This window comes from Monodelphis domestica, chromosome 4 (assembly GCF_027887165.1).
Source record: "Monodelphis domestica isolate mMonDom1 chromosome 4, mMonDom1.pri, whole genome shotgun sequence".
In the NCBI taxonomy this organism is placed as follows: domain Eukaryota; kingdom Metazoa; phylum Chordata; class Mammalia; order Didelphimorphia; family Didelphidae; genus Monodelphis; species Monodelphis domestica.
Genome location: NC_077230.1, coordinates 447,609,223 through 447,636,214, shown reverse-complemented (window position 1 = coordinate 447,636,214; position 26,992 = coordinate 447,609,223). Strand labels below are relative to the sequence as shown.

At 38.3% G+C, this 26,992-nt stretch overlaps 1 protein-coding gene across 1 annotated transcript; it reads right to left on the bottom strand.

Annotated features, from left to right (window-relative positions):
• Positions 1-418: 418 nt before the first annotated feature.
• Positions 419-26,992, bottom strand: VN2R598 (vomeronasal 2 receptor 598). Its single transcript, NM_001099578.1, is given in 5 exon segments — positions 419-1,449; positions 2,169-2,292; positions 3,603-3,830; positions 11,422-12,249; positions 26,717-26,992. Coding segments are annotated over 5 exon segments (2,247 nt in total). The 5' UTR covers positions 26,753-26,992.

The window sequence follows — 26,992 nt, the reverse complement described above, 5'->3', positions numbered from 1 at the left end:
CACTCCTATTGGACAGCTGGGCAGAGGGGTAAGTGATGAGAGAAATATCATCAGGCTCATGAAGAGGGGGAAGGGAGCAGTCCCTCTGGCACACTCTGGCACATGTGCTATGGGTTTGCCAACACAGAACTAAGGCCTGTTCCTTTTAGCTGTCCTGACTGCACCCTGTAATGTTCCTTGCCATTTATTTGTTTATTCTTTCATGGTCTCTCCCTGGAATGAACTGGTACAATCAGGCACAGTGTCCCTTTCCTTAGGCTCCCAACAAAATAGAGATGTCTTACAGACAGCTGAATAATGAGCTTCCAAAATTGTATTTAATGACCCAAAACATGAATTAATTGATTACTGAGAGAGATGACTGACTAATAATTTTTTTTTTTGGTTCCTGATAGCCTAATCAATCAATTGATTTTTCTTACCCAGAACCCAGTCTCTTGGAATTTTTAATCATCACAGATATTTTTCCCTTGATTGGCCTTCTGCCAGCACTACATGAAGAAGAAGAAGTTGCTGAGGGAAGAATGTGCAAATGGACCTTTTGGCTGCCACTTGGAGGTCTCTTTAACCATTCATGTGTGTGTCCATTGGCCCTAAAGAGAATAGTATAACACTTGGGTATAAAGATGCAACCCAGTAGCCCAGCACTGGAGGTCAAAATGGAGAAGACTTCTACAGCCACTGTGGCCTTCCCCTTGGTACTCTGGTAGGTGGAGAGGAAAGAGATCCAGACACTGCAGAACACAAGCATGCTGAAAGTGATGAACTTGGCTTCATTAAAGCTGTCAGGAAGGTTCCTGGCCAGGAAGGCCACAGTGAAACTCCCCAGGGCAAGGATGGCTATGTAGCCCAGAACACAGTAGAAGGCAACAAATGAGCCCTCATTGCACTCAAGGATGATGTACTCAGGCTGAGAATGGGTATCTGCATCTAGGAAAGGGGGAAATGATCCCAACCAGATAGCACACAGAATGACTTGGATGGAGGATAATATAAAAACCACAGAGTAAAATACTCCAGGTCTCAACCACTTCCTCATGGTACTTCCTGGTCTTGTGGCCTGAAAGGCGAAAACCACAGTAAGGGTTTTAGACAAAATGGAGGAAATTGCCACAGTGAATAGAGTCCCAAAAGTGGTTTGTCGAAGGAGGCAGGTGACTGTGGTTGGATGACCTAGGAAAAGCAAAGAGGAGAGGAAGCAAAGAGCAAGGGAGATAAGAAGAATATAACTGAGGACTGCATTGTTTGATCTCACTATGGGAGAGCCTTGGTGCCTCACAAATACTCCAAGAATGAAAACTGTAAATAGTGAGAAGGCAAGAGCAGCACATGTCAGAGCCATGCCTATGGGTTCTTCATAACCCAGGAAAACCTCAGTCTTGGAGACACAGTGATTCCTGTGACTATTTGAATACTGATCTTCAGGGCACTTTTCACAATGTTCCATATCTAAGAAAGGAATTGTTTCAGTCATTCATATGAGTAGTAGTTCAACATTTCCCATTAAATAATTGCATCAGCTGGATTGGTGACACTATAAAATCATACAACTCCATTCCATATATAGACAGACAGACAGACATATAGATAGATAGATAGATAGATAGATAGATAGATAGATAGATAGATAGATAGAGGGATGGATGGATGGATAGATAGATAGATAGATAGATAGATAGATAGATAGATAGATAGATAGATAGATAGATGGATGGATGGATGGATAGATAGATAGATAGATAGATAGATAGATAGATAGATAGATAGATAGATAGAGGGATGGATGGATGGATAGATAGATAGATAGATAGATAGATAGATAGATAGATAGATAGATTGATAGAGGGATGGATGGATGGATGGATAGATAGATAGATAGATAGATAGATAGATAGATAGATAGATAGATGGATAGATAGATAGATGGATAGATAGATAGATAGATAGATAGATAGATAGATAGATAGATAGATAGATGGATATATCTATCTATATAAATGTGTATATGTATGTATGTATGTGTGTGTGTGTGTTCATAATACCTTAGTAATTATCTATTATGGAAGGGAGATCCTCAGACAATAGAAAAGAACAATAGTCTAGAGCTACCTCCCAGATTTTGGAGTTAATAGATGAGAGACAGAGGCTCATCCCTGAATATACCTCACCTCTGTTCTTTGCAATGTATCCCATTGGACAGGGTATACAGTCAAAGCAGCAATGGGGCCAGCCTTGGCGTGGAATCTGACTGAATCCAGGAAGGCAGCTCTCACTGCAGACAGAAAGAGGAGCCTGAGAACACAGAGACAGGATAGAGAGAAACAGAGCACAGAAATTGTTGTATCTTTCAGTTTTCCTTTGGGAAAAAATCTCTCTCCTGAGATCCCTGGATCAGAAGAATGGTCCCTAAGGGATATCTGGAGGAATTTTTTCAGGATGTTATCACATTCATCTATGAAAATGTTACTGGACAAAGGAAGCAAAGTGGCCCCATGGAATGAGATATAGCACTCTTCACATGTGTCCAATGAGGAATTCACAGACAGAACTGAAAACTAACTTAATCCTCTAAAAATTCATATCCCCATAAATACTCTACTGTTTTATGTGAGATCTAATTTTTCTGGGTTTTTTAATTTCTTTATTCATACTGTAAAAAATTAATTCCCAGGCATCTCCCTCCCTCCCTTCCCATACAACAAAAGGCATTAACCAATTAAAAAATTTATATGTGAATTATATCTTTTGTTTCTATTTATCAGTTCTGTTTCTGGAAGTGAACACCCACAAGTTATTCTTGTTTCTACTCATTTCCCTCTTCATTATTTATATAGGTCTTTCAAGCCTTTTTTAAAATTAACCTGCTCATCATTTCTTATAGTGCAGTGGTATTCCACCACAATCATGTGCCACAACTTGCTCAGCCATTCTCTAATATCCCCTCAATTTCCAATCCTTTGTCACCACAAAGAGAGCTGCTATAAATATTTTGGAATATATCAGTTCTTTTCCATTTCCCCCTGATGTTCTTGGGAAATAGACCCAACAGTGGTATTGATGGATCTAAGGACAGTTTTATAACTCTGGGCATAATTTCATATTGTTCTCCAAAATGGTTCAATCAGTTCACAGTTCCACCAAAAGTGATTAATGTTCCTGTTTTTCCATGTCTCTTTGTTTTTAAAATGTCAGTGGATAGTTTCATTAGTTAAAGGATTTATGCTTTGTGGCTTACACAGGACACTGCCTTCCTGATGCCTGGAATGCCCTTTCTTTTCACTTTCACATCATAGAATCCCATTATTCAGTCAAGGCATAGCTCAATCATCCCCTTCTACAAGAAGCCTTTCCTGATTCCAATTTCTTGGTCTAACTACCTATATTTTAACTGCTTTGTATATATTTATATTTATTCCATGTATATTTATATATGTGTCCTTATTATCTTCCCCCCACTGGAATGTAAATGCCTTGAGAATAGGGTTTAGTTCATCCTTTTTATCTAACACAGAATCTGAAATAAAATAGGTACTCAAAACATTCTTGTTCATTGGTTGATTTTATATTTATCAAAGTAACTTTTTCCACATGTAATACAACACCTGTGATTGTCCTCCTCTCCATATGATGGAACTTTCATTAATAGTCAGTTCTTTCCCCAATGAACTCCTGATATCAACAACACCAATATTCACCAAGGAAAATGAATTTGGAGGAGTCTCTTGCCCATTCAGAATGTCATACACAGTGGAAGAATCTCCATTGACATCAAAAACAACCTCTTTTCCATGATGGATCCAGAAACGAACCTTCTTGATATAATACAATAGCTAGTAATAAAAATGAAAAAAGCAATGACTAGATTTTACCTGTGGAAAGGGGAGATGATGACTAGGTTTCAGCCCTTGCTTATTCTAAGCTACTGAATTAAAACTCTGATCTTTTTGCTCATTTTCACTGAACTAAGCTTGATCAATAATGCCTAGGTTCATTCTTTGACTTGGCCTTCTGTTGTTGTGCAACCATTGGTGAAAAATAATTTACTCAAGTTCATGCATCTGGGAGAAGTAAAGACAATCCATTGCTCAATAAGCATTTAAGTACTGTAAATTTTAAAATTATAATATGTAATAATAAAAATGTTATATTTTATGAGGTTTATAAAATGATCATTAGAAATCAAGGAATAAAGAGGTTACAAAATAAAAAAAAAACATGTGCCCTTGGCTGCTTAGCCATTTTCAAAATCTCCACTCACCATTATCACTGCTGATTCTACATCATTCCCAAAGAGAGGAAGAGCCTCAATGCCCACTCCCTTTATCCTCTGCCTACAGGAAGTACATAATGATAGGAAGTCAGTGGGCTCTCAGGATATCTAGTTCTGTTTTTAGGGTAACAGATTTTCAATTATGCATTCCCTCCTGAGACCCGTGAAAGACTAGTCTCTCCAGTGGGTCTTGTAAACATACCAACTTTGAAATTAGAACAATTTGAGGATAGGAGGAAAAGAAAACAAAACCAATGATTGCTAGGTGCATTGACAAAAAGCCAATTAGGGGGAAGTCCCCTTTGGCATAAGAGTATACATACAAACCAAATGTATTCAACCCCACATAGTTCAATCTCCACATCCCAAAGTTCTTCTGAATCTTCTGATGTAGTGTGTGGTCTGTGGAGGCATCTTCATGGTGCCTTCTCCAAACAGTTCATTTTCTGGATTTGGAGACATAGCATGTTTCTTAACCTAAAATTACTCTCAAAAAGAATTTAAACTTTGAAATTTAAAATAATTATACATTCCTTCCTTTATAAAGAGGGCGTTGAAAAACACAGGGATCACTGAGGAATGCATAGCTGTGTTATGAGGTGCATGAATCAATTGGCAAGAGAAATCAAAAACATCAAAACAAATCAAAATAAAAGAGAAAATAATTTGTAGATGAAATATATTCTATCAAAGTCTTATGTGTAAAAATTTCTAAGTAAATGAAAATAAACCTATAACAGGTCCTTGAATCAGGGTCCAATTAAAGTAGTATCTATCCCACAAGTCTGTAGGACAAAGTATAGTAATATTTCACTTACCCATTTGCAGCCAAGACTACAAGAAGTTGCCATTCTATAAGAGAGAAAAAAAGGACTGATAGGAAAGTGTCATTCTCTGGTCTGATTTTACATATTTTTCTCAGGGATACTGGAGCCAGAACAATTGATGTATATGCATTTGATATAAGTGTGTATTACAAGGAAGTCCTGTGTCTTAACATATGTCAAGTGCTGCAACCTTGAGTCTCACACACGATCAAGTCCTTGGGCTCTTTACACAGAATGTCATCAATCCAGTTAGGATTGGTTTGGTCTCTTTGACCTTGTGATCAATTGGAAGTATGCAAGTAGCTTTGTGCTTCTTTGCCACTGTGCAGAGGCTCTTTTTGTATTCCCTTCTCCTGGAATCAGATGGAATCATTAAGCAAAGTCCCATAATTTTTTTTAAACAGTCAATGGCATCATTTTTATAGTCTAAAGCTTTTGGGGTATGCATTGACATTATAGCAAATATATTTTAAACTTATATTGCTGCAAAAATCAAAAAAGTTAAAGAAAATCTTCTCAATACTGATGACATGTGCTTCAAATCCAAAAAGGAAAGAAAAAATTAAAAAAACTGAAATAGTATATTGCACATGCAAGCAAACAAATAATAAAAGAGTTTTAAAAATAAAAAATATAGCTTATAATCATTGACACACTTTGTCAGCTAAGGAAAGGTTAAATGCAAAGGTTTCTCACCAAAAATGAGATCCACTTCCTTTTTGACTTAACCACTGTGTGAGTACAAATGATTTTCAGAATAAAATAGTAATACAGTAGAGAATGCACATTCAAAGAAATACCAAAGTCCCCAAAATTCGCAATAGCCCAGTTAATTACAATAGCAAACAAACGCACTATCATATTTCATATAAGTTGTTATATGACAAAAAAAAATCCTATGAACTGATGGATATTTGTCACAATTTTTACAGACATAGCAAATATTTCAAACTTGGTAAATATATTTTTAAACAAAGTAAAACATATTTGGGTCTAGAACATCACCAAGAAATCTAGATTATTCTGGTGGAAATAAATTAACTTGAAGAGGTCTTTCAGGAGTTCTTTTTTTGGCTTCCTGATTCATATAAACACCTTGGTAGAACCATTTCTTTGTTTCTCTACCTTTAATACAGCACTCTTTAAAATATGAATATTTTAAAAATGCATCCATTCAGAAACCACTTGTTAATTAAAATTATTTCTGAAGACCCCTTAGAATCAGCATTAAATTCTTAGCTTATTAAATTCTCTAAAGGTTGTTAGCCAGGTTGAATCCATCCATCATCTATCTATGTGACAATTAACAAATGAAAAATGGGGAAAAAAACTGTTCATGGGCTTTTACAATATTTTACAATATTTTGCTCAGTAGCCTTAGAGGAAAGGTAACAGAATATATCTAATAGTTAAAACACAGTATATTAAAATGATTCAGTGTAACAGAACAGTATCGAATACATTAATATATAAACTTAAAACAACAAAATTAAATCTTAAACAAAACAATGAGCAAAATACAATAAAATACAGAAGCTTTTATAAAATATTGGAGTCTGAAACGACTCAAAAATATCCCCTCCAGTCTCTTTAAAGTTTTTTTTTTATCCATTGAGATTCCTTTTGTCAGTACTGTGGGAATCTCATGGGAGGACATGGGTCTTAGGAATCTCAAACTGGGCAGGCCCAAATAGCAAAGAGGAGGGAGACGAATTTCTCCCCTGAATCTCAGGTAAGATAAGTAAAAGGATAAGTGCACTCATGAATGATAGAAGCTGTTTGAAATAGGCAATGTGCTGCTCTTTCATAGAATACACCATGCTTGTAATCAACTTCCTGTTTGGAAGACTCTTCCTTCTCTTCATTCCCTCACCCTACCCCATCCCCTGCCACATGGAGGCTAATTGTTGCCTAAGGAAAGAACACCCCAGTTTTTTACCATCTGCCCTGACTCCTAGCTTCTTGGTGGCAGCAATCGCAACAGCAGTAGGGGTTGGGGTCCAGTTAGAGGCCAATTTTAGGAGCAGAGCCTAAGATCAGGAGGAGGATTTCTGGAGGCTGGGAAGCTAGGGGCCTGGGTGGATGAGTAATTGGGGTCAGGGTCTGGAGGAAGCAGTATCAGCAATGCCAGAGTCAGCAGTGAGGAATTGAGGAACTCAAGCAAATGGGCGAGTCCTCAAACTGAAAACAGCCAGGTCTGTATGGAGGGCAAGCAACCAGGTAAAAAGTAAGAAAAGAAAAAAGGCAGCAGTTCCAAAGAGAGTTTGAGTTCTCTTGCAGTTTGCAAGGGTGGGTGGGGTGGGTAAAAAGCTTTGGCAGGAGAAATGTGGCTTTAAAATTTTATCTAGGCTATCTTTAAAAAAATGAGACGTTTTCTCTTGTCTTTTCTGGTCACCAACTGTAAAACTTAAAATTATAATCTCTAATAATAAAAATATTATATTTTATGAGGTTTATAAAATGATCATTAGAAATCAAGGAATAAAAAGGATACAAAATTAAAAAAAAAAAACATGTGCCCATGGCTGCTTAGCCATTTTCAAAATCTCCACTCACCATTATCACTGCTGATTCTACATCATGCCAAAAAGAGAGGAAGAGCCTCAATGCCCACTCCCTTTATCCTCTGTCTACAGGAAGTACATAATGACAGGAAGTCAGTGGAATCTCAGAACATGTAGTTCTTTTTTAGGGTAACAGATTTTCAATTATACAGTACCTATGATGTGCCAAGTGAGAAACAACTTGGCATGGTGGCTTCAAAATCAGGAAGATGATTCAAGTTCCACCTTGGACACATGCTAGTCAAGCCATTTAAATTCTCAATGCCCCTCTAAAACTACAAATGGAAGAGAAAGTGCCAGTCTGTAATGGTCAGGAAGATTCCTCATCTAGGAATTCAGTATGCCATTACAATCATAGCTAGCTATGTGCCTAGAATAGTATGTGATTCCAGGGATAAAAGGACAAATGGAGTTTCTCTTCTATAAAGGGAAATAGTCTGAATACATAAAGGAAGAGATACACAAAATAAATGTAAATTAATTTCAAGACAGTTGGAAGACCAGGCAAAGCTTTGAGTAAGAGGTGAGATTTGTCTACCTCTAGAGATAGAACTGATAGATAGAAATAAACAAGACATAGTTTTCTGTATACATATATCTTTTTGTTGAACAATGCCTTCTCTAATGGAGGAAGGGAAAGGAAGAAGGGAGTTACTCAAGTATTTTAAAGCAAAAAGTAATTTGTTTTTAAGTCAATGGGTTCTAAAAGGCAGAAGTAAGGACAAATTTTATTCCAGGCATGGGAAAAGATACAGGTTGTGTCAAAGATACAGAACTGAGAAGGAATGTTGTGTACAAAGAACAACAAGCAAGTAGACTGATTTGGCTAAACAAAGAATATGTGAATGAAGGGAATAAGGAATAAGCTTAGAAAGGTAGGAAAGAGTTAGACTGCAATGGGTTTGAAGCCCAAAGAGGAAAGTTTATATTTGATCACATGTAATAGGGAGCCCCTGGAACTTCTTGAATAGAAGAGTAGCATAATCAAACCAGGACTTTAGGAATATTACTTAAACAACTATAAAGAGGATGAATTTGAGAAGGGAGACACTTGAGTCAAGGGAACCAATTTAAATACTATTACAATAGACTAGACAAGAAGTGATGTGGGTCTAGACTAAGGTGATGTCTATGTTAATAAAATAATTCAGAGAAATGCAAAAGATGTGGATATAGAAATGATAAGACTTTACAGCTCATTGGGCATGGAGAATAACGGAGAGTGAAGAGTCATGAGTATGTCCTAGGTTGCAGACATGAGTGACTAATAGAATATTAATTTTAATCTTTACATTAATGTGCCCTTAAACAGAAGCAAGGAATTTTTCAGATCAATTGTAAATGGCGCTTTGGGTCAGCTGAATTCTATCCTTTCTATTTGGAGCTGCATGAGATCTGGCTTATGGACTGAAGTTAAATGCATTATATCTGAAGTACTAGCTTCTCCATCCTCACAAACTTCACATAGTGATATTAGGGAGCCATCTTTCAGTCATATCCAATTCTTTATGACCCCATTTGAGATTTTCTTGGTAAAGAGACCTGAATGATTTACCATTTCCTTCTCCAAATCATTTTACATTTGAAGAAACTGAGACAATCATGATTAAGTGATTTTTTCCATAGTCAAACCGCTGATGAGTGTCTCAGGCCAAATTTGAACTCAAGAATATGATTCTTCATGATTTCAGGCCTGATATTCTATACATTCTATACAGAATAAATCTTGGTTGAATTGAGTAGAATCTCCTCCCTTAAAGCTATCCTTCAGTTGGAATTTATGATCTCACTCTCACATCAAGAGTGTGAGACATACCTGGCCCAAGCTTCCTTTAATATATGTGAATATTAAATCCCCTAGCCCCTTTATGATTATGTTAGATTAGGAGCTTTTTCACATTTCAGTTATTTTGTGATCATAGATCACATAAATTTTTTGAAAATAATCAAGAAATAATTCTACATGAATTATTTTATATATCTTAATTATATAAGCACTTTTTAGTAGTTTAGTCCTTTTGTAACTGAATCAATATTCAATTAATAGTTCAGGCCTGTTGAAACTGAATAAATATTTGATTGTAAATACTAAATATTTCTAAAAACAGTAATCACTTAATCCTGAAAAAAATCATTTCTAAGAAGAATCATATAGCAGGCATAACGTTTTCTGACACTTCTCCATCCTATGATCTTCTTACTATATGAAGTTGTGGTTCAAAACACATCCATTTTTATCTGATTTTTCTTCATTTCTCCTTAATTCTATTTTTTACTTGATTCTTGGTTAACTATAAATATACTTGGAAAATTATTGTACCTTTAGTATAATTTTTGGCTATATAAAGAACAACTCACAAAGCTCAAGGTCTCTTGGTCTTGACTAGAGTTTGGTTTTATTGTGAGATTGGATCCCTCTCTCAATAAACCTACTTCTTTTTGGCTTGGAGACATTGTTTTACTTTTTTGTGTCTCAGCTAAATAAATTTTTGTCACATCTAAAAGCACCAAACAACTCATAAAATCATTGGCCACAATCTTCGATTGTTTATTGCAGATTAAGTGAACTCAGTTTAACGTAAGGGATATCTTTCAGAGCATTAGCAATAAAGTGTCCCAAAATGAAAAGGGATTCCTCCATGTAGCATCCCAAGCATATTCACATCTATGAAATATAAATGACTGTATGATTACTGTGTCTCCAAGCATAAGGTTATACCAATGAGGTTTGTGAAGGTAACCTTGAACTGGCCATGCGGCCCTTGGCTAAGACAAACTCATTAACATGCTGGGACTCAATTCCCCGGGAAAGCACCAAGGTTTGGAATCTACATGCCCAAAGGTGTTCCCTCTGCCTTGCCACCCAATCTTAATTGTCTATACTTTGTGATGTGGGTACTAGTGCTTGGGAGTACCGCCCAGGCAGGACAGGAATAAATTCGGAGGCACTCCCATGAACTTCCTCTTGGCTCTTGGCCTTTCTCCCCTTTCATGGAGCTCCACTGGGCTCCTCAATGACTATGTCTCTCTTTCTTCTTGACCTTCTCCTTCCCCGAGGCTGTAACCATCTGGGCCTGCATTCCCTATCTTAATCTCCTCCTCCACCTCGTGTTCCTTTGTACTCATACTCTCCTATCAAAGGGAGTATCATAGGGGTTGCCTGCCCTATCCAACCACTGACTTGTCCGTGTCTTTCATTTCCACCCTGGTTCTCGGTTCCTACCTCTCCTCGGGTCCCATCACAAAGGTGAGCCCCTTCCCTTGTGGGACCCTGCTGGTCAGGGAAGTCCATTAAGGAAAACCCCACACTCCATGTTTGCCAAATTGGAAATGTTCAATGAGAGGCAGGATATCCAACTGAGAGCAATATTGGGGAGAGGATTCCTTGTGGGATATGGGACTGGACTCGATGGCCTATGAAATCTCCCATAACCTACAGATTCTTTTGAGAACTATGATTGTACTTAAGCCTAGAGCTACATTTATGAACAAAACTATTCATTTCTTAACTTTCCTGGCAGCCCATTCTCCTTAACCTATAGCTGTATGTCAGTCGGTGAGGATATGTTAAAAGCTTACAGTGTGTTGAGCACTGTGCTAAGTCCTGGAAATACAAATAGAAACAAAGATAGTCCCTGTGTTCTCAAGGAACGTATGTGGCAATTAGAGGAAATAATATGTCAGTAATTAGGAATGTAAAATGTAATACTCATTCTTCTTTGTCTGCATCTAAATCATTGTAATTGTGCTAGCTTCTCACCTGCCATGGTTGGAGGTCCCAGATATCTGCACACATCCCATTCCCAAAAGGTCCTTCTCCAACTTCACAGGAGCTCAGATCCTGGAGAGCATGAGCAACACTGTACACAGCAGTGTAGACCCCATAGGTCTCACTCAGGGTATCTGAGGTCAGCAAAGGGATGGTATGGCCTTGCAGGTGCTCCTTCCCAGTACAGAATTGCGATCCTTCAAGTTCTGTGCTGTTACCCAGACAAGGAATTCCACGGGTAGGCCACTTGCAGTTGAATATTTTTTCCCAAAATGCTTTTATGTAATCATTCTCTGGAGTCCCATCTACTTGCAGGTGGTCAAGGAATTCAGAAAACCCCGGAATCTTCCCCTTTTGTCTAGAAATGGCAAGAGTCTGGGAAAGGTTTGGACAGGAGAGAGCAATATCATTCTCATCTATGTTTCTTCTAATCCAGATCTTTCCTGTGACATCCCTTCCTGAGAGCCCCTTTAACATAAGGGAGAAACTGAAGCTATTCAGAATCACCACAATGACTTTGGCTGAGAGCGTTCCCATTGCCTGTACAATCTGTTGGGACTTCTGATGAAAATTTGAGTTGGGAATATTCATGAGGAACTCTCTGCAGATGCCAGCCTTCTTCAGTTCCTCACTTAATAAGAAGCTGGCCTGATTGCCAAAATCATCATCTTGAGCCACAATCGCCACCCAGGTCCAGCTGAAGTATTGCAACACTAAGGCTACACCATGAGACCAAGATTGATCATTGGGTATTATCCGTAAAAAGGAAGGAAACTGAGTTTTGTCACTGAGACTGACCACACTGGATGCATAGCTAACCTAAAATAAGAAAATATGCCTGTAGATGAGCTAGTAAAGGAAGAAAAGGAAGACATGAATAATATTGAAATAAAGTAAATAGTTATACAGAGATGGGAGGTACTAGGCTCAGATCTGACCTCAGAAACTTCCTAGCTATATGACCCCAGGCAAGTCATTTAACCCAAGAGCCTTTACCACTCTTCTGCTTTGGAACAAATCCTTAGTATTGATTCTAAGATGGAAGGTAAGGGTTTAAAAAATAAAAATAAATAGTCATATAGACACCATATTGGAATTGATATCCTTGGTCGCTCCTTGGTTGCACAGTAGAGTGAGTAAGCAATGTAGAGTCAGGAAGACTTGAATTTAAATCCTGTCTCAGATACTCTCTTAGGGATGTGACCCTGTGCAAGTCATTTAAATTCTCTGTCTTGATTTCCTATTCTGTAAAATGGATATAAGAAGACTTACTCCCCAGGATTGGTAAAAGGATCGATGAGGGATATATTTGGTAAAGTGTTTTGAAAACCTTATATAAAGACCAGCTATTTTTATTATTATATTGGAATGTGACATCTAAGTGTACTTCATGGTCCAGAATTAGCACTATGGATTGGCATATAATGGTTTAGTCTTGAGAGGCTCTCCGATGTCCTAATTTTAGGTTCAGGTTCTGCCCTAGGAAAAGCAAAACATAGCTGATGTTGTGATGTTGCTCATTTCCCAAATGGCTGCAATGTTTGGGGATCTCTCAGACTTCTGCACCATTCCCCAAGACGTTCATCATCGGGAAAACATCATCATTCTGCAAGATTGAAACAACCTTGGACCTTCTACCTCATTACTACCTTGTGCCACTGTGATTGGAGGACAGAACCATGAATTCCAAAGCCTTCATTTAAAGAAAGGGCTCAAGAAAACCATCTCCTCATTTCCCATTGGGTTTCTCTACTTGGGGACTTCTCTGACTTCCCTACCAAGGCACCCAACTCAGGTCAGGGGCAATATCTGCCTTCTCCATTCTCCTTTCCATTTTTATTTCTTTGCTGACTTCCCCCATTAGATTGTAAATTCCTCACAAGTGACCCTCTTTTGCTTTTTTTTAATTGCTTAACACAGTGCCTGGCACATAAAAGGTACTTAACAAATGTTTCTTGTCTGATTAACTATGTCCTCAGCTGACAGGTCATCAGAATAAGTATGTCAATGACTGAACGGAATTTATTCACCCAACAGTCAAAACCATAAACATTTATTGAGCACATAATTGAAGAGAAAGCAGAAATGCAAAGGTTTTATACCCAAGCCCATAAACAGTCAGAATAACGGTCTTCTCCTCCTGAGTGACTCATCTTCCCCAAAAGACCAATAGCAAAGTTCTGAATGTTCGTGCTAGCTTGTGGTTAGGAAACCCCTTAAAAGAAGAAAATAGTTTGGGGTTTCCAGAAAATGGAGTCCTCTATACCCCAAAACCATTTAGTCCATATATAGAAGCTAGATGGCCTCGTGGATAGTAGTTGAGCTTGGAGTCAGGAAGATTGGAATTCAAATCCATTTACTATCTTTGTGACCTTAATCAATTCACTTAAAGTCTCCCAGCCTCAGTTTCCTCTTTTGTAAAGTGAGAAAAATAATTCCACCTACCTCTCAGGTTTGTTGTGAAGAACAGGTGAGACCATATTTGTATGGTGTTGTGAAAAGCCTTCAAGTTACAGAAATGCTAGACTTACTATCATAACTCACAGTACTAATATGGAACCAGGTCCGGGTTTCCTTGACTTGGCAGTGCTGCCTCACATTGCTTCTCATTGGTTTTTGCACTCGAACTTGGTCCACGGAATTGTCACTGTTTCAGATTTCTTTCTCTTCAATCATGGAGGTTTGGTCCTGGGATTACTCTTCTTTCCTAGTAATAATTCTGTTACTTTCCTATTGATCTCTCTGGCTCTCTGGCTCCCTTTGCCTTCTCTCTTGGGGCTACATGGTACCCTGAAGAAAGCCCCAAGATGCTCAGATTTCCCCTCCAAGAAACAGAATTCCAGCCTCAGCAGCCCCTCTCTTGTGTATCTGTTTTGATTGTTCCAGCTCTAAAGTCTCTGTTGCTCTTCCTTTTCAAAGACAATCTCAAGGGAAAAGCTCATCTTCCTGATAGCCTATAACTATCAAGCAGCCCAAAATATCATGACTTAATGGGTCATTTTCTTCTTTTTCTTAATACTTGCTTTCTGTCTTAATAACAGCTCTAAGACCCAAGGGTTTGGCAAACAGTTTAGTGGCTTGCCCAGCCACAAAGCTAAGAAGAGCTTTAGGCCAGATTTTAACCCAGGTCTCCTCCTGTTTCCAGGACTGACTCTATCCACTGAACCATCTAGCTGCCCCCCACCATTTTCAGTGTATTGTTAAAAGGCCAGTGACTCCCCATGGCAAGTGTATTTGTTCATAGCCAGTGGGGAAATTTTATCAGTGCTAAACAAAGGCTTATGCTGTTTCCATGAGAATGTTCACAGCATCTTTTGTAAGACATATTCAATGTTAGGGAAAAAAGAATGTTTTTCTCCTTCCGAGTCCCTTATGCTTTCTGCAGGAGCCCCTTATTTGTAGACTACTTGGTTCTCAGTGACTAAGCCTTTAGCTGTGTTATATTCTACTGAGTAAAGGAAAAGAGACAAGTCACATAGGATACATCCCATGAATAATAGCTGGTGTTTATGTAGCATTGAAAGTTTATGCTTTATATGTTATCTCCTCTGATTTTTTTGGCATAGAGAACTTCTTTTACGCATGCCCATCAACACTTTTTCTCATAAATAGCTTGGAGACCCCAAGAGGTTAAGTGATTTACCCAGAATCAAAAAGTTAACACATTTCAGAGGGAGTACTTGAACTCAGGTCTTCATGAATCCAAAGTTGGCTTTCTGACCCACATGGTTCACATATCACCATAAAATTATTGGGGATAATTGGCAAAGGGCTCTGATGTTTCTTCCAAACCTGGACACTCCTTGGTGTCATTCTCCCAACTTGGCTTTGGACCTATTGCTCATAAACTCAAATTATTATTTCTTTTAGCCACCTGGACTTTTTTAGCTTGTGGATTTGGGGTTTTGACATTAGCACTGGATTACTAGTGCCTCATTTAATCTCTAGAATAATGCTTGAACTATGTCCACTTCCATTTGTTCATGACCATAAGTCGTTGGTTGTTCTCATTTGTATTTAGAAGACCAAAATGATGTCACCGAGTTTGATGTTTATGTCAATCAGTCGACGTTCCCTTTATGGAAGTAATAGAACTATTAATGTAGTTTATATGCCCAGAGTAAGAGGTGGAGAGAAGAATGGAGGGGAGAAACAGAGAAGATATTCAGGAGGTGGAAGGTGGACAACAGAGTGTCTTGGGTATACCGTTGGATGAGATATGAAAGTGAAGCATGGTCTAATAGCTAGGGATCAGCCAGTAAATATAGTGGGCCGAGTGAGTTAGTTTGAGATCAGTTAGCATTCAGCCACTAATATGGGAGCTCCACAAATAAATAGCTTCTCTTCTTGAGGGACTGAGGTCGTGGATTCTGAAGGTCCCGAGTGTAGAATTCTATGACTAGAGGTTCAGGTCTAGTGTTAAAGGTCTCGGTGGGAAGAACAGTTCATTGACTCTTACCTATTAAACACCCTCTTAAATCCTGAATAATCTAGGCTTCTGGGGTGGGGGGAACTTAGTGGGGAATTTGACACCCTCAATCCCTAAAGCTATGCATCCTTAGAGTGGGGAGATGTTAGAGTGAATTTTTTCAGGGATATTGTATATGATGACACTGGCAAAATCTTGCCACCATAGCCCTTTCTACCAGGGTAAGACATTCCATTCCAGGGCTCAGTTCTTTCTACCATAGCCACAAACATAGTAGCCTCAGAAGGACTGTAAGGAGGGACAGGAAACTATACCCAAGAAAGACATGTTCAAGGAAACTCGGGGAAGGGCCATTTCTATGCATTTACATCCCTAAAACTCATCATCAACTATCCATCTCTTTTCGTCCTCACAACTCATTCTGAGTGTTCCTCAGAATATAACCTTGAGGGGGCAGCTGGGTAGCTCAGTGGATTAAGAGCCAGACCTAGAGACGGGAGGTCCTAGGTTCAAATCTGGCCTCAGCCACTTCCTAGCTGTGTGACCTTGGGCAAGTCACTTAACCCCCATTGCCTAGCCCTTACCACTCTTCTGCCTTGGAGCCAATACACAGTATTGACTCCAAGACGGAAGGTAAGGGCTTAAAAAAAAAAAAGAATATAACCTTGATCAGAATATGCCAGAATAATACTCCAGTAGTCATCCTGATGAGGTCTGCCTTCCTGTGTCCAATCTTTGATGGAAGTGTCCAAGAACAAGGGCTGCCTACTATATTCTCGCCTCCAAGGGGTTTTTCCTTCCCCTTCTTCCATTACCCCAATGGGGAGGCTTCTCTGATCTGCATTTCAGAATGAGAAGATTAATTCCTAATGCTATCTTATTTTTCCTAAATAATGTTCCACATGATCATTTTTTTAATAGTACCCTTACCTTCTGTCTTGGAGTCAATACTGTGTATTGGCTCCAAGGCAGAAGAGTGGTAAGGGCTAGGCAATGGGGGTCAAGTGACTTGCCCAGGGTCACACAGCTGGGAAGTGGCTGAGGCCAGATTTGAACCTAGGACCTCCCATCTCTAGGCCTGGTTCTCAATCCACTGAGCTACCCAGCTGCCCCCATGATCATTATTTCTAACGGGGCTCAGAGTGTATTTTTAAAACCTTTACCTTCTGTCTTACAAGTATAGTTTCAATTCCAAGGCTGAAGAGTGGTAAGAGTTGGGCAGGGGTGGGAAAATTACTTGTTCAGGAGTCACACAGCTAGGAAGTATCAGAAGCCAAATTTCAACCCAATATCTCCCATCTCTAGACCTGGCCCTCTATCCACTAGCTGCCCCTCTGTATGTTTTTCAAGCCTCTTTCCTCATCTTTTTGTTTTGGCAATTTTAGGAATGCTCCCTACCCCAGAGTAAATTGGAATGGTTGAGACTGAGATTGTGAGCTCTATCATCTCCCATAAAGAAGAACTAGTTTAAGCCAGATATGTCTGGGGGGCTGTATTGTAACAGCCTTGAGTCTGCCATTGGGGTAAACAGAGATCATTCTTTTTTTTTTTTAAACCCTTACCTTCTGTCTTGGAGCTGTGTATTGCCTCCAGGGCAGAAGAGTGATAAGGGCTAGGCAATGGAGGGGCAAGTGACTTGCTCAGGGTCACACAGCTAGGAAGTGGCTGAGGCCAGATTTGAACCTAGGACCTCCCATCTCTAGGCCTGGTTCTCAATCCACTGAGCTACCCAGCTGCCCCCTAGAAGGTCACTCTTAACCAGGTATAACTTGATTTCTTCATCGAAACATTAGAATCCTAGGATTGGGCATGGGATTTTCCACCATTATGAAGGAATCATAGAAGGACTATGAAATATTAAGCCCATCTCCTCATTAGATATCCACCAATTAGAGATGCATGAGGAGGGCTGAATAAGGAGCTCCAAAATCATTTTAATGGCCCAAGATGCTGAATCAATTTGTCTTTGATCTCTAAGAAAGAATGTTGACCAATTAATTGATTAGTTCTTGCTCGCCTGATCAAGCCATGGATTTTCTTACCCAGAACCCAATCTCTTGGAATTTTTGATCATCACAAGGGCCTGGACTATCTTAAAACCATGAAAAGAAGTCCTTCATGAATCATTGTGATGTCAGAAGAATTCATCTTTCTCTCTTGCAGGCAGTATCCTACGACTGTAGGATTAGAACTGGAAGAACCCATGGAAGCCATCTAGTGAACCTCCCTCCTCTTATCAATGAGGACCTAAGGATTAGAGGTAAAAGCACTTGCTCAAGGTTATATGTGTAGAAAGAAGGAAAGATGGGACTCAGACCCAAATACTGGGCTGCATGCTGTCTCACGGGAGCAATGGAGGATAGGTTTTTCTCTTCATTACAGCTCCACTGGGCTGACAATCCAGAATGAGAGAACTCGATAAACGGGTATTGCTGAATTCTTCCCCTCCAGATTTGATAGGATAATCCTTAATAGAGTTAAGATTATGTTGACTTCCAAAGCCTGGGCCAAAGAGCCTCTGTTCATTTCTGGTAACTAATTACAGAATTTTCCGAGGCCTCTTTAATCTTAGTGCTTCTCTCTGAGACGACCCCATTTTATTATATATCTATCTTGTACTTACCGCCACCATCGTACTTCGGGTGTTCATCATCTGCTAACTCAATGACTGATATAATAACCATTTCCCCAAATGGCAGAAGGCACAGACATACCTAATACTGCCTTTGTCTTGGGGAAATGCAGCACTTGAGTTTAAATATTGGGTAAACATTACCAGAATATGCAATGAAGAGAAAACAAAATCAATCTTTTTAAAACTATGTTTCCTTAATTTTCTTCAGAAAAAAATCTAGCTTCTCTTTTAGCTTAAGAACAGACGTATTTTATATTATATATATATAATATATCTATATATGGTTATATAGATATATTTTATATCCTTTTTGATTTCAATTATATTTACTCTAGCATTAACCTCATCTATATCCATGAACAACTTCTAATACAACATAAATAGTAATAAATAAAATTCATCCTAACAAGGCTAAAGCTCATCGCCCACATCAATACAATAATGAGACACCACTAAAATCTTGTCCAATGCAACGTATTACAGCAAAATCAATTAACTCAATATTAGTGTCTACATATACATTACCAGACACAAAATATCACATTAACTCTATAAATAAAACAAATAATAATATACTAAAAGCTACAATCTTTCCAATTCAAGTCTCAGGGTACTCTTCTCTAGCTATAGCGGCAGTGTAACCAAAAACTACTAATATTCCCCCTGAATAAATTTTAAAAACTACTAATCCTAAAAAAGAATCTTCCAAATGAACCACTATTGCACAACCCAAACCACCACTCACAACTAAACTTAATCCTCCATAAACAGGAAGAAAATGCCACAAACCCAAAAATCAAAAGCAAAGAAATAATAAAAATTGTTATCATTTTTGTTATTTTAGCATGGATTTTAACCATAACCTATGGCATGGAAAACCATTGTGTTTCAACTACAAAAATTAATGACTAACCTACGAAAAACTCACCCTTTAATAAAAAGTATTAATTATTCATTCATTCATTGATTTACCAGCACCATCCAATATTTCAGCTTGATGAAACTTTGGATCACTTTTCGGCATCTGCCTAATTATCCAAATTCTAACAGGACTATTTCTAGCCATACATTACACATCAGACACCCTCACTGCTTTTTCATCAGTAGCCCACATTTGCCGAGATGTCAACTATGGCTGACTAATCTGAAACTTACATGCAAACGGAGCATCAATATTCTTTATATGTTTATTTCTTCACGTAGGTCGAGGAATCTATTATGGGTCCTACTTATTTAAAGAAACTTGAAATATTGGAGTAATTCTTCTACTTACTGTTATAGCCACTGCATTTGTAGGATGTGTTCTTTGATGAGGACAAATATCCTTCTGAGGTGCCACAGTCATTACTAATCTTTTATCGGCTATTCCATACATTGGTAGCACATTAGTAGAATGAATTTGAGGAGGGTTTTCAGTAGATAAAGCTACACTAATCTGATTCTTCTCATTCCACTTCATTTTACCTTTTATTATTCTTGCTCTAGTCATTGTTCACCTCTTATTTCTTCATGAAACGGGATCAAACAATCCAACAGGAATTAATCCTGATTCAGATAAAATCCCATTCCATCCTTACTATACTATTAAAGACGCCTTAGGATTAACCCTTATAATTCTTATTTTAGTATCATTAGCAATATCTTCACCAGATATATTAGGTGACCCAGACAATTTCACACCAGCTAATCCATTACACCCCCCTCCACATATTAAACCAGAATGATATTTTCTATTTGCCTACGCAATCCTATGATCAATCCCAAATAAATTAGGAGGACTATTAGCCCTATTAGCTTCAATTCTAGTCCTATTAAGCATCCCACTTCTCTATACATCAAAACAACGAAGTCTTATATTTCGACCAATTTCACAAATCTTATTCTGATTACTGACAGCCAGCCTTTTAACCTTAACATGAATTGGAGGTCAACCAGTAGAACAACCATTCAGTATTATTGGCCAACTAGCCTCAATTCTATATTTTTCATTAATCATTATTTTTATATCATTAGCAGGGATCTTCGACGATTATATACTCAATCCAAAATTTCCATAAATATATCCAAGTAATTTAATAAAAATACTGGTTTTGTAAGCCAGCAACGAAGGAAAATACCTTCCTTAGACATTTCAAGAAGAAGGTCTAGAACCCTACCATCAGCACCCAAAGCTGACGTTCTATTTAAACTACTTCCTGATTATCACAATTTGTATACTATGTCAGTATTGAATTATTTTATTTTTAAAATTTTTTTGTCTATGTATATAGTACATGGATTTATTTACCCCTAGCATATATATATACATTATACTATTATGTTACTAAATACATTAAATTTATAATTATACTAAAAACATAAATTTATTAATATTACTATATATTATTCAATACATAAATATTCTTAACCTAAACATATATCATAATTTTACATAAGACATGTTATATAGACGGACATATACATTCTATCCATGGTCACCGGATCAGCTGACCTAATCTTTCTAGCAGATCTTCACCATCAGGAGTACCTCAATCCTCCCCTCTGGAGAGACCACCATCCCGCCATCTAAAGGCTTTAAATCCTTCAGAGGAGACGCATGTATTGTGACGTACCTAAGTTCCTTTAAACTGGCTACTGGTTGTTACTTCAGGGTCATAAAATTGTTCATTGCATTCGAACTGCCATTAAATAAGGCATCACGATGTTACGATTACTAATCAGCCCATAATGCGGCATAACTGATTCTGACTGGCATGGGGGTAGATTTGGGGGGGGAGCCGTATCCAATGGGCAGGCGCCTTAGACACTGATAGAATCCAAGACCTAGCATTTAATGCTGTTCTTGGAGCTCACGTGATTAAATGAGTAAATTATATGAATGATTATTAGACACAATATTATATTATTAAAATTATGCACATACATGTATACGCAGTATTAAAGATATATTATTTAGTTAAATTTTGAGTTGGCATATAAATCAATGATCCGAAGACATGCTTATATTATTTCCACCCGGGTGACTCAAACACACGAATTTATAATAATTTATAATATTTACAATAATTTATGATAATATATTATTATATGTAATAATATATATTATTATTATTTATTTAATGAATATAATTTTAAGTATATATTCACTAGGCCCCCTTACCCCCTTAACAAAAAAGTTATATCTTATTTCCGTCAAACCCCCAAACCGGAGACATAACTTCAAGTACTTAAATAGGGAAGAGTATAAATAGAGTACAAAAAGATTATAAACTATTAAAAAACTACATGATCCATTTAATTTTTAATTAATATTTTAAAAATTAAATATTTTAAAAATTTAAAAAAATTATTTTACATCAATACTGACATAGTATACAAATTCATTCTATTCTATAAATATTTATCAAATTACCCTTGTTCTAAAGTTAATGTAGCTTATTTAAAGCAAAGCACTGAAAATGCTTAGATGGTTTATAATATAAACCCATAAACAAAAGGTTTGGTCCTAGCCTTATTGGCAATTTTAATTAGACCTACACACACAAGTTTCCGCTATCCTGTGCGAATGCCCTCAAAACTATTTAATCAAAAGATAAGAGGAGCTGGTATCAGGCACACTAATAGTAGTCAATTACACCTTGCTTAACCACACCCCCACAGGAAACAGCAGTGATTAAAATTAAGCTTTAAAGGAAAGTTTGACTAAATCATAATAATTTTCAAGAAGGGTTGGTAAATTTCGTGCCAGCCGCCGCGGTCATACGATTAACCCAAATTAACAAATTTTCGGCGTAAAGCGTGTTTAAGCAGAAATATTAAAATAAAGTTAATACTTAACTAAACTGTAATACGCTCTAGTTAATACTAAAATAAATTATTAAAATAACTTTAACAAAGCTGACACACGACAACTAAGATACAAACTGGGATTCGATACCCCACTATGCTTAGTCGTAAACTAAAATAGTTCAATAACAAAACTATTCGCCAGAGAACTACTAGCTATTGCTTAAAACTCAAAGGACTTGGCGGTGCCCAAAACCCACCTAGAGGAGCCTGTTCTATAAGCGATAAACCCCGATATGCCCAACCCTATCTTGCCTGTTCTGATCTTAATATATATTAATATATAATAAATTAATAAACTAGCTGCTTGCATGTTGCATTCCCCAACTTGAGTTCCTTGAGAAGAGAAATTCCCTCCTGCCTTTCTTTGACTCATCCCCTATAGACACACAGTGTCTGGCACATAGTATCTGCTTCATAAATATGTATTGACTGACTGACAAACACATTGAGTTCCTTGCTGCTCTCTATGAGAAAGAATTGAATGAATCTCTACCAAATCCAGCTATGACGAGAATTCTTCAGCACCCGTGTTGTTGTTCATTTGTTTCAGTCTTATCTGACTCTCCCTTACCCCATTTGGAATTTTCTTGGCAAAGGTACTAGAGTGATTTGCCGTCTCCATCTCCAGTTCATTTTACAGATGAGGAAACTGAGGCAAACAGAATTAAGTGATTTACCCAGAGTCACACTGCTAGTAAGTGTCTGAGGCCAAATTTCAACTTAGGTTTTCCTCATTCCAGTGCCAGGGCTCTAGCCACTGTACCAGTGAGCAGGTTCCTAGGCAAATAGAGATTGTGATTTGCCCAGGGTCACACAGTTAGTGTGTGAGGCCATATTGGAACTCAGTTCTCCCTGACTCCTAAAGTAAAGTCTCATAATAGGGGAAAGTTTTAAAGTTGGAAAGTTAAATAGTTCAACCCCCTCAATGAGGAATTGAAGCCCATAAAGACAGTGCAACTTGTCCCCAAATTCAGGCAGATAGTGAAAATGGCAGAGCTAAATATCTAAGCATGTCATTTTTCTACTCAAAAATTCAACAGTGATTCCTTGTCACCTCTAAAGTAAGATATAGGGGACAGCTGGGTAGCTCAGTGGATTGAGAGCCAGGCTAGAGACGGGAGGTCCTGGGTTTCAAATTTGACCTCAGACACTTCCCAGCTGTGTGACCCTGGGCAAGTCACTTGACACCCCCCCCCCCATTGCCTAGTCGTTACCACTCTTCTGCTTTGGAGCCAATATACAGTATTGATTCCAAGATGGAAGGTTCTTTACGGGTTTGAAAAGAAAGAAAGGAAAAGATGAGTAAAGAAAAAAGGAAAGGAAAGGAAGGAAAGGAAAAGGAAAGGAAAGGAAAGGAAAGGAAAGAAAGGAAAGGAAAGGGAAAGAAAGAAAAGGAAAGGAAAGGAAAGGAAAGGAAAGGAAAGGAAAGGAAAGGAAAGAAGGAAAGGAAAGGAAAGGAAAGGAAAGAAAGGAAGGAAAGGAAAGGAAAGGAAAGGAAAGGAAAGGAAAGGAAAGGAAAGGAAAGGAAAGGAAAGAAGGAAAGGAAGGAAAGGAAGGAAAGGAAAGGAAAGGAAAGGAAAGGAAAGGAAAGGAAAGGAAAGGAAAGGAAAGGAAAGGAAAGAAAGGAAAGGAAAGGAAAGGAAAGGAAAGGAAAGAAGAAAGGAAGGAAAGGAAAGGAAAGGAAGGAAAGGAAAGGAAAGGAAAGGAAAGGAAAGGAAAAGGAAAGGAAAGGAAAGGAAAGGAAAGGAAAGGAAAGGAAAGGAAAGGAAAGGAAAGGAAAGGAAAGGAAAGGAAGTGAGAACCTCTGTTCTCAAGCTCAAAGGGAAGCTAAGATTTTTTCTGAAAGAAGTTAAGGGAATATAATTTTATAAACATTGATTTTGTTTTGCAGATGGAACTTTCTTCATTACATATTCCGGTAATGTTTATCCAATGTTTCAGCTCAAGTGCTATGTTTTTCCCAAGACAAAGGCAGTATTAGTGATGTCTGTGCCTTCTAGAGTTTGGCTATTTCAGTCATTGAGGTAGCAGGTGATGGTGGCAGTTCAAAGGAAGAGTTGAGCTGTCAGGACTTTTTGACTCATTGAATGTGGGAAGAGGGGAGAATAATCAAAGATTCCACCCAAAATTGGTGAGAGGCAGAGGATGAGTTAAGTTTTTGGAATGTTGAATTTGACAGGATGGCATACTCAAGTGCTGCCATCACTTGTATAACCCAGTGGAATTACTTGTCAGCTCTGGGAGTGGGGAGGGAAGGGAAGAGGGAGAGAAAATAAATCATGTAACCATGAGAAAATATTAAAAAAAAATTTTTTTTAAACCCTTACCTTCCGTCTTGGAGTCAATACTGTATATTGGCTCCAAGGCAGAAGAGTGGTAAGGGCTAGGCAATGGGGGTCAAGTGACTTGCCCAGGGTCACACAGCTGGGAAGTGTCTGAGGCCAGATTTGAACCTAGGACCTCCCATCTGTAGGCCTGGCTCTTAATCCACTGAGCTACCCAGCTGCCCCCTAAAATTTTTAAAAATTTAAAATAAATAAATGAAAATCAAGTGCTGGTGCCCAGCTTGCAATTAGTGACAAACAGAAGACTAAGGAACAACTTTGGCTCCTGATGTTTACTACCACCTTGGCCAAAACATTCTACCTGCCTATGCCTATGTTTCTTCATCTATAAAATAGAGGAAACTAGACTATATAAAGAAGCCAAAACCCATGAGAGTAACTGAGACAAGAATGCCAAAAAACTGAACCTTTGACAAAAATTAGGATATGAGGAAGCTAGGTCAGTGGATCAAGAACCAGGCCTGGAGAGGGGAGGTCCTAGGGTTCAAATCTAATCTGAGACACTTCCTGACTGTGTGACCCTAGGCAAGTCACTTGATCCCAATGCCCTAACCCCTACCACTCTTCTGCCTTGGATTCAATATTGAGCATCAATTCCAAGACAGAAGATTAATTAATTAATATATAAAATAATTTCATTATTAATTAAACTTAATTAGGGTGAAATATGTAGAAAATTGATTGAGAGAAATAGGAGAAAATCACTAAAGGGCAGCATCTCAGAAACCAAAGCTGGAGGGAGTGTTAAATGCTACAGAGAAATCCAGCCCCCTTCCCCATTCAAGCCTTACTTGGAAACCCCAAACGGTGATTTTTCTGTTTCCTACACTGTTTACCCTTTTACTAGTCCAATAGAGAAATTTAGGTAGGTAAGATGCTTGAGGAGATTATTTCTTTTAAGTTTCCTATTTCTAAAGCCATGGCAATTATATTCAAGGATGCTCTATTCCTGAAGGCTATTTGATTAGTTATAATATTCTCACTGTAATAATTCAAAATGCAGGTGAATTATTATGATTCAAATATGTTTGGGGGGGGGGGAATGTTTGGAAGAATTTGAAAGGTAACGTTTCCCTAATTCACCTTTGTACTTCATGGTATACCACCCATCCTAGATCTACAAAATGGGCCATCTGAATTGGGTACGTGTAGATTACAAAATGGCAATATGATTTATTTCAATAAAAACGCAATTTCATTATATTAATACGAAGAACCGTAAGCCTAGAAAATGAACTGGAAGGCCCAGGTAGAGATGGCAGTGAGGCAGATTTAGCTTCCATGTAAGGAAAAAGCTTCCTTATCCTTAGAGCTATGCTAAAGCAGAATGAGACAGTGCCGGTTCTCGATGACAATTTCCTGTCAAGTCTGTAGAAGCTGAAATGGGACCAGCTATTGGGACTACTGGACTCTGGCCTCTCAGCTCTATAGGCAAGCAGGGTTGAGTGATTTGCTCACAACCACATAGCTAAGGAGCCTCTGAGGCTAAATCTGAACCTGGACCTGGATCCGTGATCGCATTGATCATCTGTTCCCTCCAAGAGCATAAATTGTAACCAGCCCAAGAGAAACTTATCTCCGGTAGGCTGGCCACTTTATAACAAATTCTTTGTCTGTGGCAACCCATGAAACAAAGATTCTGATGTATTCTGAGGAAGGCTGCTTTGTACGTAAGGCTACGTGTTTTTGAGGGTGCGTGACGTCTAGGTTTGAAATCATACAGGAGGCGGGTAACCAGATGGCTCAGAATCGAGAACCAGGTCTAGCCGTGGGAGGTCCAGGGTTCAGATTTGGCCTCAGCGGCTCCTTAGCTATGTGGTTGTGAGCAAATCACTCACCCTGCTTGCCTAGCCTTTACCACTCCTCTACCTTAGAACCAATGGGCAGTATTGATTCTAGGATGGATTTTAAGGCTTTAAAAATAGTAATAATAGTAATAGTAATAACATTGAGGTATGGCAGGACTCAATGTGTTGGGTAGTAAATAAGAGAGAATAGGAAAAGATTCCAAAATCACTTCCCACTTACCTGAGGAAATTTATAAAGACCCAACCATCTGGCCATGGGAATGGAGAGAGAAGAATGGGCTTCTCCAACAAAAGCAGCCAGGGGAGGGTTAGACTGGCAGCTATAATTGGGAACTGGAGCCCCTTGACCTTTCAGGAGGCCCTCGATCCCCTGAAGAGCCTTGAATATAGAGTTCTCAGAATCCCAAATAGAGAATCCCAGGGTGAGGTTGGGCAACAGCTGCACATCTCGGTTGATCTCCTCAATGGCAAAGATAAAAGCCCGAGCTACCTGGTA